Here is a 15,352-nt window from a genome sequence, read left to right as displayed (position 1 = left end):
CCTTTTATATATTTTTATTTATACTCATTTATGTACCAAATTTAAATTTTATTTAAAAAGGACAATTAAATTACAATAAAATAAAATACATAATACGTAGATATTGAAAAGTAAAATAAAGTAATAGAAAATACATAACATTACATAAAATTAATTTTCATCATTTTGATTTTTGAAATGTTCTTAAATATGTTCAATAAGATCAACTTGAAGCTGGCGGTGCATTCATTTGTCATGAACTTTTGCTCTCCTTTGAAGGTATGTTGATCTAAAATTGGAGTGAGCACCTAAAGTTACTTCAAATGTTGATATGTCATTACCTACACCATTGTAATCAATATAATTTTGATAGGTGTTTCGCTCATCCTCGACAATCATATTATGCAATATAATACATGTATAAATTATGTTTTTCATTACTGCAGGATCCCAAAGATGTATTGGATCTTGTATGATTGCAAATCAAAATTGAAGCACTCCAAATGCACGTTCTACATCCTTCCTTGCTAATTCTTGTCATTGGACAAATAATTTTCTTTTTTCTCCTTGTGGCATTGAGATGGTCTTTTGGAAAAATGCACGTTCTGCATATATGCCATTTGCTAGATAGTAACCCATATTATATTGGGTTCTGTTCACTGTGTATTGCATTTTCGGAGCAGTTCCTGAAAAAACTTCATTAAATACATTAGATGGATTCAACACAGTAATGTCATTATTCGAACCTGCAGTGCCAAAAAATGTTGCTAAATCCACAAGTCTTGTGAGGCGACAACTTCAAGAATGATTGTTGGGTTGGCATGATCACCGCAACAAAATTGACCTTTTCACACAACTGAACAATTTTTCCATTCCCATTGCATACAATCAATTGAACCTAGCAATCTGGGAAACCCACATGCCACTCCATTCGTAATAGTCATTCAATGTCTTCATTATTAGGGCGTCTCAAATACTCCTCCTCAAATATTTCACAAACTTCTTTAACAAATTTTTGTAATACTTTCACCAATTTGAATATATTCGTCCACAAAGTCAGTCATTGTCCCATAAGCCAACATACGAAGAGCAGTTTTGCACTTTTGTAATGGTGATAGGCCCTTTCTACGCATTGCATCTTATTTGAAAGTATTCATTATGATTGCTCAAGGCATCTACAATTCAGAGAAACACATGCCTTCGCATATGAAACCTTCTTTGGAACTAAGTGTTTGTGTATATTGGATTTTCAGAGAAATAGTCATTGAATAATCGTTCATGACCTTCCTCACGATTTCGATGAACCACTCTCCTTCTTTGGCTAGACCTTATGGTGTTGGGAAGTTGTTGTTGATAACTTTGAAGTATCAACCTGATCACTTCTTCGTCGGTGCTGTCTTCAAGATACTCATATATGCATTGATCCAAAAGATCATCTAAATCAATTTTTGGATCATCTAAATTTATGGGAGGAATGTGAGAATAAGCAACATTGGGTACTATATATACCTTCATTTTCAAAGGCTACTTTTTCAACAACTACTTTTACATAACATTTGTTCCTAATACAGTCACAATATTTTTTGTGGTCTTTGCGTTGTTGCTTAGACATGTTACTTGTATCCTTTATAAGGATTTCATACTCTAAACGTCTTTCTTATGCTTATAGATGTTGTTCTTGAGCCTCCTTTAATGCAAGTAATTTTGTTGCATATTTGTTTTTCTCCTTCATTACAGCTTTTATACCAGATAGATCGATATTGTTAGCATTGTCTGTAGCAATCCGTCTTTTCGCATTCTTTTTGCCATCTTCTATCCTATTGGACGGGAAATTGGTGGAGGTGTCTCATCCTCTTCAACTTCAACTGGTGTCACAGGATTAGAGGACAGTGAGTAGTCACCTGAAATAGAAACCTTGGTTCCTTTTAAAGAATTCCCTGCAAATTCGGCATTGAATTTTGGTTTATTCTTCAACAACAACCAAGCATCTCAACTTCAAATTTCTTACCAATATCTTGCGAGTAAATAATGTGTGCATCAGTCATATGCTTCCTGTATTCTTGCCCAATATTGGCTAAGTGATTGGTCGACTCCTACAACTGAATCGTTTGACACATTGAGCCACGATCGAATAAGAATCACATCTTCTTTCATTGAAAATGCTATGCGAGATTTTTTTTTGAGTTGAAATTTCTTCTCCTTCATCTGATTAAATATTGTCCAAGACCAATTGGTGATTTAACTTCATTCATAGGAGAATGACCATTGGGTAACGAAGGCCTATAATACATGTTTGGGTTGGTTGGGGATGGTGGACACATAAAAAGTTGTGGATTTTGAGAATTGTTTGGGTTGATTGGATATGGTGAATACATAAAATGTTGAAGTTTTGGAGCATTTTGAGAATTTTCACTAATAGGTAATGACTAATTTTACAAAAAATTGAAATAACTTTCAAAAGAAAATTGATTGAATCCATTTTGAAGAGCACAAATTGAAATAGCTTGAAAGAAATACTCAAATGACACAAATGGTGGTGTATATTGCTACAGGAAGTAACAAAATTTTATACCCAAATCATTGAACAGTAACTTCTACAAAGAAAAGTCCAAGAGATAAAAAAAAAAAATGAAACCAAACGTTGCAGCTTCAAAATGTTCATAAAATTGGAAACCAAACGATAACTTCTATGCAGCCCATGCCCTCTACCAAATCTCTTACACGGCAAATTCATTTGGAAAGTAAAATTAGACTCAAATTTTTACAACACAAATTAATGCATCACAACAATTTTGACCATTAATCCCTAGGACCACAACGGTGACTTTTACACTCTACAACGATAAGAGCAAGTTCTTGGAAGCTTTGGCGAGGATCGCCAACTCTTTTCAGAAGAGCTAGGTACAACAAACGGAAGTGCTACCATGGAAATGAGACTGCACAAGAGAAGAAACCGTTCCTTATATTAGGAACACATCTTCTATTGAAGAAACCGCAAATATCATATTAGATTATTCCAATAATAAAGAAACGCAATACTCCGTATCTCATTCTAAAAAACTATATACAAAACGGTCGTTAAAAATAACTTAAGTAACCTTAGGACAAGAGAGACATGAGGTCCCTTCTCTCTTTTTTCGAGTAAGAAAGTGATTCTTCTAATTTTTACCTTTAATTTATTAATATAATTAATCATTTTAATTTATAGCATGTCATGTACTCGGGGGAGATTTTTACAAAAATAATATTGAAAAAAATAAAAATTTACTTGTTTAGACCTGCACCTAATTTATTTACATGGATAGACCAGTTTGCTGTACACGTTTGGAATTCGGTTCCCGGAGAACCGAATTCTAAGGTAAGTTTAATTTTTTTTAAATTTTTTTTTTATATTTTTATATAATAAAAAAATATTATTTAAATTATATTTATATATTTCTATTTTATTAAAATAAATATTTATAAATATTTTCTTAATTATATAATAAAATAAATTTTATTATTTGAATTATATTTATATTTTTATATTATGTGAAAATAAATAAAAATAAAAAATAATATTTATTTTACATATTTACTCGAACATTTTCAGAAACTCAAAAAACGTATGAACCTTCCATTTAAATTCGACTAATATCTATGTTGTGAAATTCGAATAATATCAAGAAGACAAATAAATCGTTTGAAATAAGGGGTCTTAAAACCTAAAATTTAATGGATTAATAGTGGTAATAATCAATTATCACATATAAAATAACCGTCAACGAAAAAATTAACTATGAAAAGCTGTTCGAAGGAGGTGAAGTAGGATGCAGAACTACTGGTGCTAAAATACCAAAATGATTACCTTGAAAATAAAAAATTATTTTTACTTTTAAAAACTGAAAATAAGAATTTTTTTAAAAAATAATTTTTAAAACTCAAATTAACAAACAAATTTTTTTTATTTTTAAATTTTAAAAACAGAAAATTATATTTAAAAATAAAAATCAATCATGCCTTGATTTTTTAATATAATTTTGTGGACTGAATGATCAATTTTAAAGTGATTAATACAATTAATAATTATGATTAACATGATTTAATAATTGGTTATTTGACTTATTTTAAAAACTAATAGCTAAAGTATATAAATCAATAGCAAATACGCTCAATAATGTCTTGAAAGGGTTACCTGGGTATTTTTTTTATTGCATAAAAATATAAAAAATTGAAAAAAAATTAAAAAACCCACTTCAAAATTCGGTTCACTATCAACCGAATTCTGAAAGGGTATACGTTTATACAGTAAATGAGTTCATTCCCGTAAATAAAAGGGGAAAGTTTTTACTAATATAATATAAAAAAAGAATATAATTACATGAGTGTACCTGTGCGGAATAAATTTACAGAATTAGACCCAATTACTGTAGCAGTAATTGGGTAGCCAAAATTTGGTGGACCGAATTCTGGATGTTTGATTTTTTTGTTTTTCTAATTTTTTAATATTTTTATATAATTAAATAAATTTTATTATTTAAATTATTTTATATATTTATATTCTATTATGTAAAAATAAATAAAAATAAAGATAATATTTATTTTACATGTTTATTAAATTTTTTTACATAATTATGATAATAAATAATAATTTTATTTTTGTTATTATATTATTTAATATAATTTTAATTTTTGTAAAATGATATTAATATTATATTCTAAAATTATATTTTTGGTTATTTAATATTATTTTAAAAAAATTATAATAATAATTGAATTAATTTTAAAATTGTATTTGATAAAAATTACAACAATAATTTATTTAATTTTATATTTTTATAAAATAAATAAAAGTATTAAATAATAAAAAGATTATTTATTTAATTTGAGATATTAATCTTTATTAAAATTTATACATAATTATTTATTTAAAAAATATTTTATTAATATTAATAAACATTATTAAATAATATTATGTAGATATATATATATATATATATATATATATTTAATATGAACTACTAATACTAAAATTTATAAGTTGCAATGACATTCATAAAATTAAAAATTACATGAAGAAAATTTTAAAGTAATAACAACAACATAAATCAATGACGGGAAGTAGAAGCTTGAGTAATGTTTGGACATGTCTTCCTTATATGACCAGGGTTGTGACAATAAGAACAATTGTTTTGTTGACTTTGTTGTTCTCTAATGTCCATCTCTGTCCTTATCCTACTAGATTTAGGTCGACCCTTTGAAGTTCTCTTCAGTTCTGGATTTGGACACAAAGTTGGGCCCGTGTAAGTTGGCCAACAGTCTTCATGTCTGAGTTCTTCAAACTGACCTTCGTATACCTTAGAAACTTGTTGTAAGGTATACACGAGAGATATGTATATGTCAAAGTTGTGGTGTGTGTATAAGCATGAAGCAAGTACATGCGAGCATGGGATGTGAACTTTTTGAAACTTGTCACAATCAAACCACATTTCATCTAACCGTACTGTAAGTCTTTTTACGGGTCGAATTTCTGTCGGATGTTGCATTTCTTCGACTAAAAATCTAGTACTTGTTCTGTCAAAGGTGATGACTTTATGAGTGTTTGCGTTTGACTGTGCATCTTGAATTGCTTTAGTTGCAACCTCCGAGTACGTATGTCTAGCATTAATCATTGCATCTACTTCTCTGCCTCTGTCAATGAAGAACTTATTGCAACGAGTGTATGTTGTCAGGACCATGGAGCAAATTGGCAAGTTTATGATTTTCTTCAAGACCGAATTGATTGACTCCGCTAGGTTTGTTGTCATGTGTCCCCAACGTCGTCCATTGTCCCATGCCAGTGTCCATTTTTCCCTTAGGATATTGTCCAACCATTGTGCAGCTTCAGGATTGTTGTGATGGGTGTGGATGGATCAGTCTGTATCATTTCACGAATCCCATGAGAAATCATTCGTGATCCCAAGTTGTTATGATCCTGTGAAATGAGTGGGGAAGCATGTGTGTGGCACCCGTCAAGCTTCATTATTTCCTAGTGTTACTCTTTGGTGCGCAATATTGCGCGACATCTCTAAGAACAGTCGTTGTGAACGCATTCCACGACAAGCCTAGTTGTACTTGACATCTTTACCTTGTAAGTGCAATGATTGACAATGTGAAATCTATTTATGGCATCTTGCACTTGTTCTTTTGTTAGGAAGCGCTGGCCAACAAATAGTGTTTTAGGTGGATACACTACCATTTCACGCTCAAGTACATGGTCAAACTCAGAGTCATGTTCTTCTATTTGACTGGAAAAGTCTAAAAAATGTGGAGGTAGGTTGTATAATGGTAATGGTTGTGATGGTGGAATATTTGGAAGTGGGAGGGAGTCTTCTTCATTATCCTACTGTTGAGATAGAATTTCATCTTCGTCCTCGCTAAAAGGATCAAATACTTCGATTGGGAGACCCACAACAGCATGTTCTTCAATGGGAGTTTCTTTAAGAGGCTGAGAGGGTTGGGTTTGCTCAAATGGTTGTGAGGGTATTTCATTGAGGTCCATGAATTGACCAGTTAAAAGTTGTGTGTAGGACTGAAGGTCGGAATTCATATCATATGTTGGAAAAGATGGATTTATGGTTTCGTAAGTTTGGTAAGGTGAAGATGAAGGCGAAAGTTGTGGTGGCTGGGTTACGTTTGTAGCAAATGTAACATATAATTCTATACCTGATTGAAGTTGATTTGAATCGTGGATGTTGAACAGTGCCTCAACGTCTTCATCATCATTTAAGTCAACACATGTGTAGTTACTAACTCCTGGGCCAAGTCTAATTGGGTAGCGAAAATGTATGGTTGTCACCCTTTCATTTTCGTCTCGGTTGAGTTTTGTGTGGATGATTTTCTTGAGCCTTTGTAGAGTCACTCCTCTCTTTAGATATACCAATTTAGCTGATGATGAGGTGAACGTGACTCCTTCATAAGGACATTGGTTAATGGCACCATCAGAGTGAACAATGACATAGATTGAAGACATTTTTAGAAGGAGAAGGTTCACAAGAACAAGGAACAAGCTGAGAAGGTTGAATGAATAAAATGAACATGAATATGTCTATTTATAATGGTAACATTGGATTCTCAGTCATTCAATGCTTCACCACGTTTTATGAGTGAGAGTGACTTATCAGGTCACGCAGACCAAGAGATAGTGACTTCTCAAGTCATGCGACCAAGAGATAGTGACTTCTCAGTCACACAGACTAATAGATAGTGACTTCTTAGTCACGCAGACCAAGAGATAAAGACTTCTCAAGATTCTAAGGCTACTCTCTCATACAGAAGTTTGTCTATAAATATGTTCATCCAAGGGCACATGTTTTCATTCAAACTTGCGTCCATCTTTGTTCTTCGTTTCTCTTTATCTTTGCTCTCATTACTAAAAATGTTGTTTTGGAAGCAAAATGAACACAGGTCCACCTTTATTGGAAGAACGGTAAGTTTTATACATTACTATTATGTAAATCAATATTCTACATATAATGTTACTAATTTATTAGTAACTGTAGGAAACTGAAAACATGATTTCATCTTTTTGTCATTCAATGCCAGAACCCAGTCCTCTAATTGTTCCCATACTTGAACAACTTGGTTTTGCTGGGGTTGCAAAATTAAGGCATCTTAAGGTGGATCATGCATTGATAACAGCTTTGGTCGAGAGGTGGAGACTTGAAACTCACACATTTCATTTTCCAACAGGGGAGTGCACCATAACCCTGGAAGATGTTGCACTACAACTCGGGCTAAGAGTTGATGGTTTACCAGTCATTGCTCCAACAATGTTTGACTGGGAGGAAATGCGTGACAAATATCTCGGTATCATACCAGTCAAGGGAGAGTCACTAATTGGCTCTATGGTAAAACTGAAGTGGCTGAGAGACAACATGTTGCCATTACAAGAAGAATCATCTGAAGAAGAAGTTCACACTCATTGTAGGGCTTACATACTAAGTTTAATTGGAGATGTTTTGATGCCTGACAAAACAGGCAACAAAGTACATCTTATGTATTTAGCTTTATTAACTAATCTTAGAAGAACAAGACGATATAGTTGGAGTTCTGCTTGTTTAGCTATGTTGTACAGGGAAATGTGTAAAGCCATGGAAGTTGATAGCAAAACAATGGGTGGTTGCTCATCACTGTTAATGTCCTGGGCATGGTATCGCATGCCATATATTGCGCCAATTTCTAGTAATTTACCAACATACCCTCTCGTGTGCAGATGGAGTGGGGGTAGAGTACTCAACTTTCAAAATAAACCTCACAATGATGTTGTGGGGTACAGATCAATGTTTGATCACATTCAAGCTAATCAGGTAACTCTTCATATTTATTTATACATCATCTTAAGTAACAAAGTTAATTTTATTTGTAGTTTTTATGGGCGCTATATCAAGATTTGCAAACATCAATACCCATGGAAGCATATAGAGATGTCCAATTGTGGACTTCATGTACTGCCATCCTTTGTTTTGCAATTGTTGAATGACACCAAACAGATAGAGTCAAATTACAGTTTTGTCTCTTCCAAGAAGTCGCTTCTCCACCGAATAATTTGAATGACCTCCACAAAATTGACATGAGAGGAAGACATGATGAAAATTGGGTTATAAGACATGCTCAATGGACCAAGATATGGAACAACAAACGTGAGCTGACAATAACGGGTCATCCAATGCAAGGCCCATTGTGTCACACACAAGAATACATGGAATGGTACATTGCCAATTCCATCTATTTTCTATCTGTGCCACCACTACTACAAGATCCAAGGAAGAGTGACCAACAATTAAGGACTACCAACACATTTGAAATCGGTACGACTTCCACACCGTCGTACCACGAGACTGCATCAATTTCTCCGAACATTACGCTAGAAGCAAACATTATTAATACAAGACATTCGTCTGCAACAACATCGGAGGATTTTTTTACAAACTTATTTGGAGTTGATTTTACAACTCCATCTTCAGCACAAACTTACATGCAGTCTCTTTACCAACCGGATTTTGCTAATGAACCTAGTAATTCATCAAATGCATTCCAACAACTACACTTTCATGATGATCCAAATCCTCCACAAGTTCATCCTGAAATTCCAGAGCAACAACAACAACGACGAAACCCACCACGTCACAGACATCGCCCTCGTTGTGAAATTGACCACCATTACGGAGATAGTTAATTATTAATGTTGTTATGAATTTGTTATCATCTTTGTTAATGCACTTTGTCTTCATCAATGTTACCTTAGTAATATGAAACCGTTAATATTAAAATATTTGTCTCAAATATAAATAATTAACTTATAATTTAATATTTTATTTACTTTTTAAAAATAATTTTTTATTCCCAAATAAAATTTATTTAAAATTATAATAATAAAGTTTTAGAGTTTAGGGTATTAAAAATTATAATATTAAATAATGTCATTTTAAAAAAAATCTAATTTAATTTACGTGAATGTCAGAAGGCATCTTTATTGGTTGGGAGGAGAGAAAACTCGTTTGGAAGTATGTGAGATGGCTTGAATAAGAAGAGAATCTAATGTTGAGCGTGACTGACTAGTTACTATCTATTGGTTGGGAGGAGAGAATAGTGTCATAGAGAGGTCAAAATCACTCGTAAGATGTGATATAGCATTGAATGACGGGGAATCCAATGTGCCATTATAAATAGTCATATTCGTGTTCATGTTCTTCATTCAACCTTCATTTTTGAAGAATGAAAATATGAATATTGAGGAATGCATTCGACCAAGAGAAGAGAAGAGATATTATATAAGGTTTTGTAACCAAAGTGTACAATGCATCACATTGAAACATCTTATCAATGGAGTCTTACACTATTCGGGATTCTGTTTATTATGATGGACCATGCGTCAAATTGTCATTGACTTTACGTCAGGGTGTTAGGAATCAATTGCTTTATGTCAGTGCGTCAAAGTGTCATTAACTTTACGTCAGGAATCAATGACACCTCGTCAGTGTGTCAAGTTGTCATTGACTTTATGTCAGGGTTTCAGGAATCAATTGTTTTATGTTAGTGCGTCAGAGTGTCATTAACTTTACGTCAGAAATTAATGACCCTGTGTCAGTGTGTCAGATTGTCATTGACTTTATGTCAGGGTGGCAGAAATAAATTGTTTTATGTCACTACGTCAGAGTGTCATTAGAATATGTTTCCACTGTGTATAATCATTTGTCTTTTCTATGCATATACCTTTTTTAATCACCAAGTATCCTATTTTTTTTATTAAATAAAATCAAAAAATTACAATACTAGAAATAATAAATGACAAACATACAACAAAGATAAATATTAACAGCAAACAAGGCAAACAAGATAAACAAAAAGACTTGTCCCTCAACAATTTAATCGTACAAAGAAATCCAATGGTACCACTATTAAGGTCAATGTCTGTACACAAAACCCTTTAATAAATTATCACACTTACCAACAATCTGATAAAGACAATAACACACTACACGATGTTCTTAGACCAACTTTATCAGCAACTACTCACTTCAACTGTCTTATCTGAAATAAGATAAGTCACTGACCACTTTTATCAAGAATCTCATAAAACAATGACACGTTGTATTATGTCTTAATTTGACCACTCAATAGTATATCAGGAAATATAAAATTAATCTCAACCATTGAACACATTATAAACGATCCTGACCATCTTTTTTTTTTTCAAACACCTACTTTACAAATTGTCTATAAAAGACATATCATGTAGTTAACAAACACCACACATTCATTACAAAATATAACATTAAAATCTGACACTTTAAATGAAGGACTTCGGTATAACAAACATCGACAATTTCACAAATTCTCATCTAGCTGTTATGTCTGCAAATGGCCAGATTACCCATAATCACGAAGGTGTGAGCTTTCAGTGTCCATCTCCAAAATTATTTACGATCCCACATGAGTGCACATTCGTGGAGCTGAAACAAAGAATTTGTAATGCTTTAGGCATTGATCATAACACCCAGTTCACTAACTTGTACTATTGGAAACCAAATCACAGTAATGAGGGTTTAGTTATATTTGAAGCTTTTTCTATTTTAACTGATGTTCATGTGGCAGAACAAATTATGACGCTTCTAAACCCTCCATCCCCAAGCTCTTCATCAAACCCTCAATTCATCACTTCTAGCAAAGCTATAATATATTTTTGGGAGACCTATCCAGCATGCCACCATCATGAACTGTCCACATGGTTATGGCCTTATGTTTAAATGTCTTCACCCAATAAGAATGATCATCCAACACAGCTGGACTTTCAATCAATTGTTTCAAGAGGTAAGTGAGGTACTGGATTATAGAGACAGGAAACAAATTACAATAATCAATTATAGACGACCGATCCGGGTCATCAACCAAAAACTCGTCTATGATTGCAAAGAAATAAAAAATGATTCTGATGTGCAACAAATGATCGCACAATGGAAAAAATATTTGAACTTCATTCAAGCATTCAACGTACACATAACTGATCAAAGATTGAATTGTTCGTAGAAACAAAACACCTACGACCTCCAACACTTGAAGAAAGACTTCGTGATTGGCATGACAGTAAGTATATTGACCATCATGGAGAGAAAAAATATGCAATAGAAGATCTTTTTTAATTTTTAACCAATTAAATGTGTATTTTGTATTTTCTTTTCTGCTTTCCATGTCTGTTTCATTTTATTTTAATTATGAAAGTTTCATTTAGTTGTTGTTTATCTTTTTTTATTTAATTTTTTTATCTATAAATTCATTTCATATTATCTAACAAAAATAATCTTAATGATTTCATTTAATTAATTTTGCATACAATAAATTAAAAAACAAAGATATTATCATAAATCAAATTATTTTATTTTTATTAATATCATTTTACAAACTAATTTATTAATTTTAAAAAAAAAATAATATTTTATTTTCATTAAATATAATTTTATTATTTAATTTATTAATAACTTTAATATTAATATATATATTAATTAAATATTATTAAAATAAATAAAAACATGTTGAGATAAATATTAAAATGGGTGATTGAGATAAATAAAAAAAATTAGTATATTAAAAAAAAAGTCTATCATTGTTTAATCTTTTATTTATTTTATAAAAAATATAAAATTAAATAAATTATTATTATAATTTTTATTTTATAAAAATATAAAAATTTCTCAACTTTTAATGTAATTTTTATTTTTTTTAAAATATAATATTAAATTACCAAAAATATAATTTCACAATATAATATTAATATCATTTAAAAAAATCAAAATTTTATTAAATAATATAATAAAAAACAAAAAAATTATTTATTATCATAAATATGTAAAATAAATTTTAATAAACATATAAAATAAATATTATTATTATTTTTATTCAATTTCACGTAATATAAAAATAGAAACATAATTTAAATAATAAAACTTATTTTATTATATATAATTAATAAAATATTTATTTTAATAAAATATAAATATAATTAAAATAATAATATTTATTTTATTATATAAAAATATAAAATAAAATTTGAAAATTAAAAAAACTTTACAAAATATTATTCAGAATTCAGTTTCTCAGGAATCGAATTCCGAAAGTGTACAGCAAACCAGTCTATCTATATAAATAAATTAGGTGCAGGTGTAAACAGGTAAATTTTTATTTTTTTAATATTAGTTTTTGTAAAATTCTCGTACTCGGGGATGATAAAAAAAAAATATATTTTTTGAAAAAAAAAACTATATGCGTTTACTAGAGTACCCCTTTTTTCAGCGGTCAGAAATCCACGTGCCTGCACAAAAGATCAGGGTATTTGTGTCATTGAGCACACCATACTCTGTTGTAAAGCTGCGTGGGAAAAGACACGAATAATTTAGAAAAAAAAAAAGAAAAACAAAAGAAGAGAAGCTGGGTGCGCAGTGCTGCGTGAGGGAAGAAGCGCGTGTAAGCCAAGTTAGGGTTTGGGTCCGTCTTGGTTTGTGATTGATCTTCGAAGCGCTGGATCCGTATCGTTTTCATCCGTCAACGGAAACCCCTTTTGCTCGATCATTCGGCGATCTTGGAAACATGTACGGTCCCAGAGGGTATGTTTACCCTACTTCATTTTCTATCCTTTCTCTCTTTTTATTCTCTTCATAATTTTCTTGGCTTTGATTTCCTTATGATTGGAAATCGTGTGTGTCTAAACTGGTCTGAGTTTAATGTTTGGCGCCGTTGGGTTGGTCCTAGCCCAGGAAAATACTTTTTGATTTCTCTCTTAATTTTGTGTATGTTTCAATAATTTATTATATCCTATGCCCTGATGTAATGATTTTACATATTTTGTTCGTCGATTATTTGTTGTGAAATTTTTTAACCAATGAATTTAGCTGAGAAAATATGGGGAATCTGTTAGCATGTTTAACTTTGTGACTAGGGTCTTTACTGTATTATTACAGTACACACACAACGTTTTGCTTGTATTGCTTTCTGAGTTGTGTTTGTTTAGCATTAGGTAGTTTACTCTACCATAATCTTGAGCTGATTTCTTTGTAATTTGTATGACTTTTGTTGTCTCTCTTTGATGTTGTTTTGATTGTGTGTTCTGTAACTTCTGTTCAGTCATGGATTTTTGACTGAACAAATATTGTTCTCAGAAAAATATGTGGTTGTGGTCTGTCCTTCGTACTCTTTATTGGTATAGGTGGTTTGGTTGATATCTTGTTATTGTCTTCTATATTACTTGGTTTTGGTAGTTGTGATGAATATGATAAATTTATGAAATTAGGAATTAAAATTAAGTGTCAGGGAAACGTGGGTTGGGTTTGGCTTTATTAACATGTTGAGTGGGGGATTTTTTTTTTTGGGTATGGAAATTTGAAGGGCAATGTTGGGAAGCGGGGGGGTTTCGGACGGGTACGAGGTTGGCTCAAAGAGACAAAGAATGATGGAATCCAATCCATACTTCGCAGTGAGCAGCGGAGCAGGCAACTTTCAACCTTATGGATATTCTGGTGGCTTCCAGCCCCCTCCTCCCTTTCCTGTGGTTCGCCTCAGGGGGCTTCCATTCAACTGCACCGATATTGACATTCTGAAGTTCTTTGCTGGCTTGACCATTGTGGATGTGTTGCTGGTCAACAAAAGTGGACGGTTCTCGGGGGAGGCCTTTGTAGTCTTTGCAGGCGCAATGCAGGTTGAGTTTGCTTTGCAGAGAGATCGACAGAACATGGGTCGCAGATATGTGGAAGTTTTCAGGTGTAAGAAGCAGGACTATTACAATGCTGTTGCTGCTGAGATCAATTATGAAGGAATATATGATAATGATTACCATGGTAGCCCTCCTCCTTCTCGGTCCAAGAGGTTTAGTGATAAAGACCAAATGGAATACACTGAGATATTGAAGATGCGTGGACTTCCGTTTGCAGTGACAAAATCTCAAATTGTTGAATTCTTTAAAGATTTCAAGCTGATAGAAGATAGGGTACACATTGCATGTCGCCCTGATGGAAAAGCTACTGGAGAGGCATATGTGGAGTTTGTTTCTGCTGAGGAGGCTAAGGGAGCAATGTCCAAGGATAAAATGACCATTGGATCAAGGTATGTGGAGCTGTTTCCTTCTACACCAGATGAAGCTAGACGGGCAGAGTCAAGATCAAGGCAGTAATTAAGATATTTTGTCTGTAATTCTGTATCTTGTTCTTAGGCCTTTAGCCATCTTGTTGCTTCTGGTGCTACTACAATGTTCTTAATTTTAGCAATGTATTTTATTTACTAGTTGGACTAGCTGGTTATATTTGAATGTCTTAAATGGATGCATTAATTGATTAATAGAAAAAGCCTTTGGATATGTGACTTTGTACTGTGGGACGTAAAATTTTGTTACATTTCAAAGTTCCTTCTTTTCAGTTAGTGCAGGCTTTGCTAGATCTTAATATTTGTTTCAGTTGTGTTGGTCATGTGTTTGATCAAACCTATGTACCAAACATAGTCCAGCTATTTAGCCAAAATACTTCTTCAACCATTAACACTGGGCTTCAATGACAAGAGCTCCATTTCCCTGAAATTTACTCCGTTACTTGACATTATGACTGACGTATATTGGTTGATTGTTTTTATTTATATGATTTTTCTTTGAAAACGATTTGATTCTATAAATTTATTTGATAAAGTTTAGCATTATCAAACCATTTAGTTCAAGTATCCTAACATAAAAACCCAAGATAAAAAAAACTGTAAAGCTAAATCAATTCCCTTTTTTTTTTTATCAAAATAAATTGAATTTGAAAATCTTATTCTTAATAAATAATTTGTGAAGATGTTCCTGTTTTTATCAAGTTGAAATGGAGGTTGCTTCGGATTG

General features: G+C 32.0%; 1 protein-coding gene across 6 annotated transcripts in view; it reads left to right on the top strand.

Moving 5' to 3' along the window:
- LOC113858170 (heterogeneous nuclear ribonucleoprotein F) overlaps nucleotides 1-14,893 on the top strand; it is a 41,460-nt gene extending 26,567 nt beyond the window's left edge. For 2 of the 6 annotated variants that reach the window (XM_027490672.1, XM_027490670.1), the window contains exon 2: nucleotides 13,876-14,893. In XM_027490672.1, coding sequence (XP_027346473.1) covers nucleotides 13,876-14,656 — 781 coding nt within the window. In that variant the 3' untranslated portion in view covers nucleotides 14,657-14,893. Of the gene's footprint in view, nucleotides 1-12,861; nucleotides 13,098-13,875 lie in introns of those variants that run through there. The other 4 variants (XM_027490678.1, XM_027490671.1, XM_027490677.1 and 1 more) reach the window with 4 other exon arrangements.
- The last annotated feature ends 459 nt before the right edge of the window (nucleotides 14,894-15,352 follow it).

Source organism: Abrus precatorius, unplaced genomic scaffold, assembly GCF_003935025.1.
Source record: "Abrus precatorius isolate BTA unplaced genomic scaffold, Abrus_2018 Scaffold2, whole genome shotgun sequence".
Lineage (NCBI taxonomy): Eukaryota > Viridiplantae > Streptophyta > Magnoliopsida > Fabales > Fabaceae > Abrus > Abrus precatorius.
Note: the sequence above shows the minus strand (reverse complement) of the source record. Positions and strands in the feature narration are given on the sequence as shown.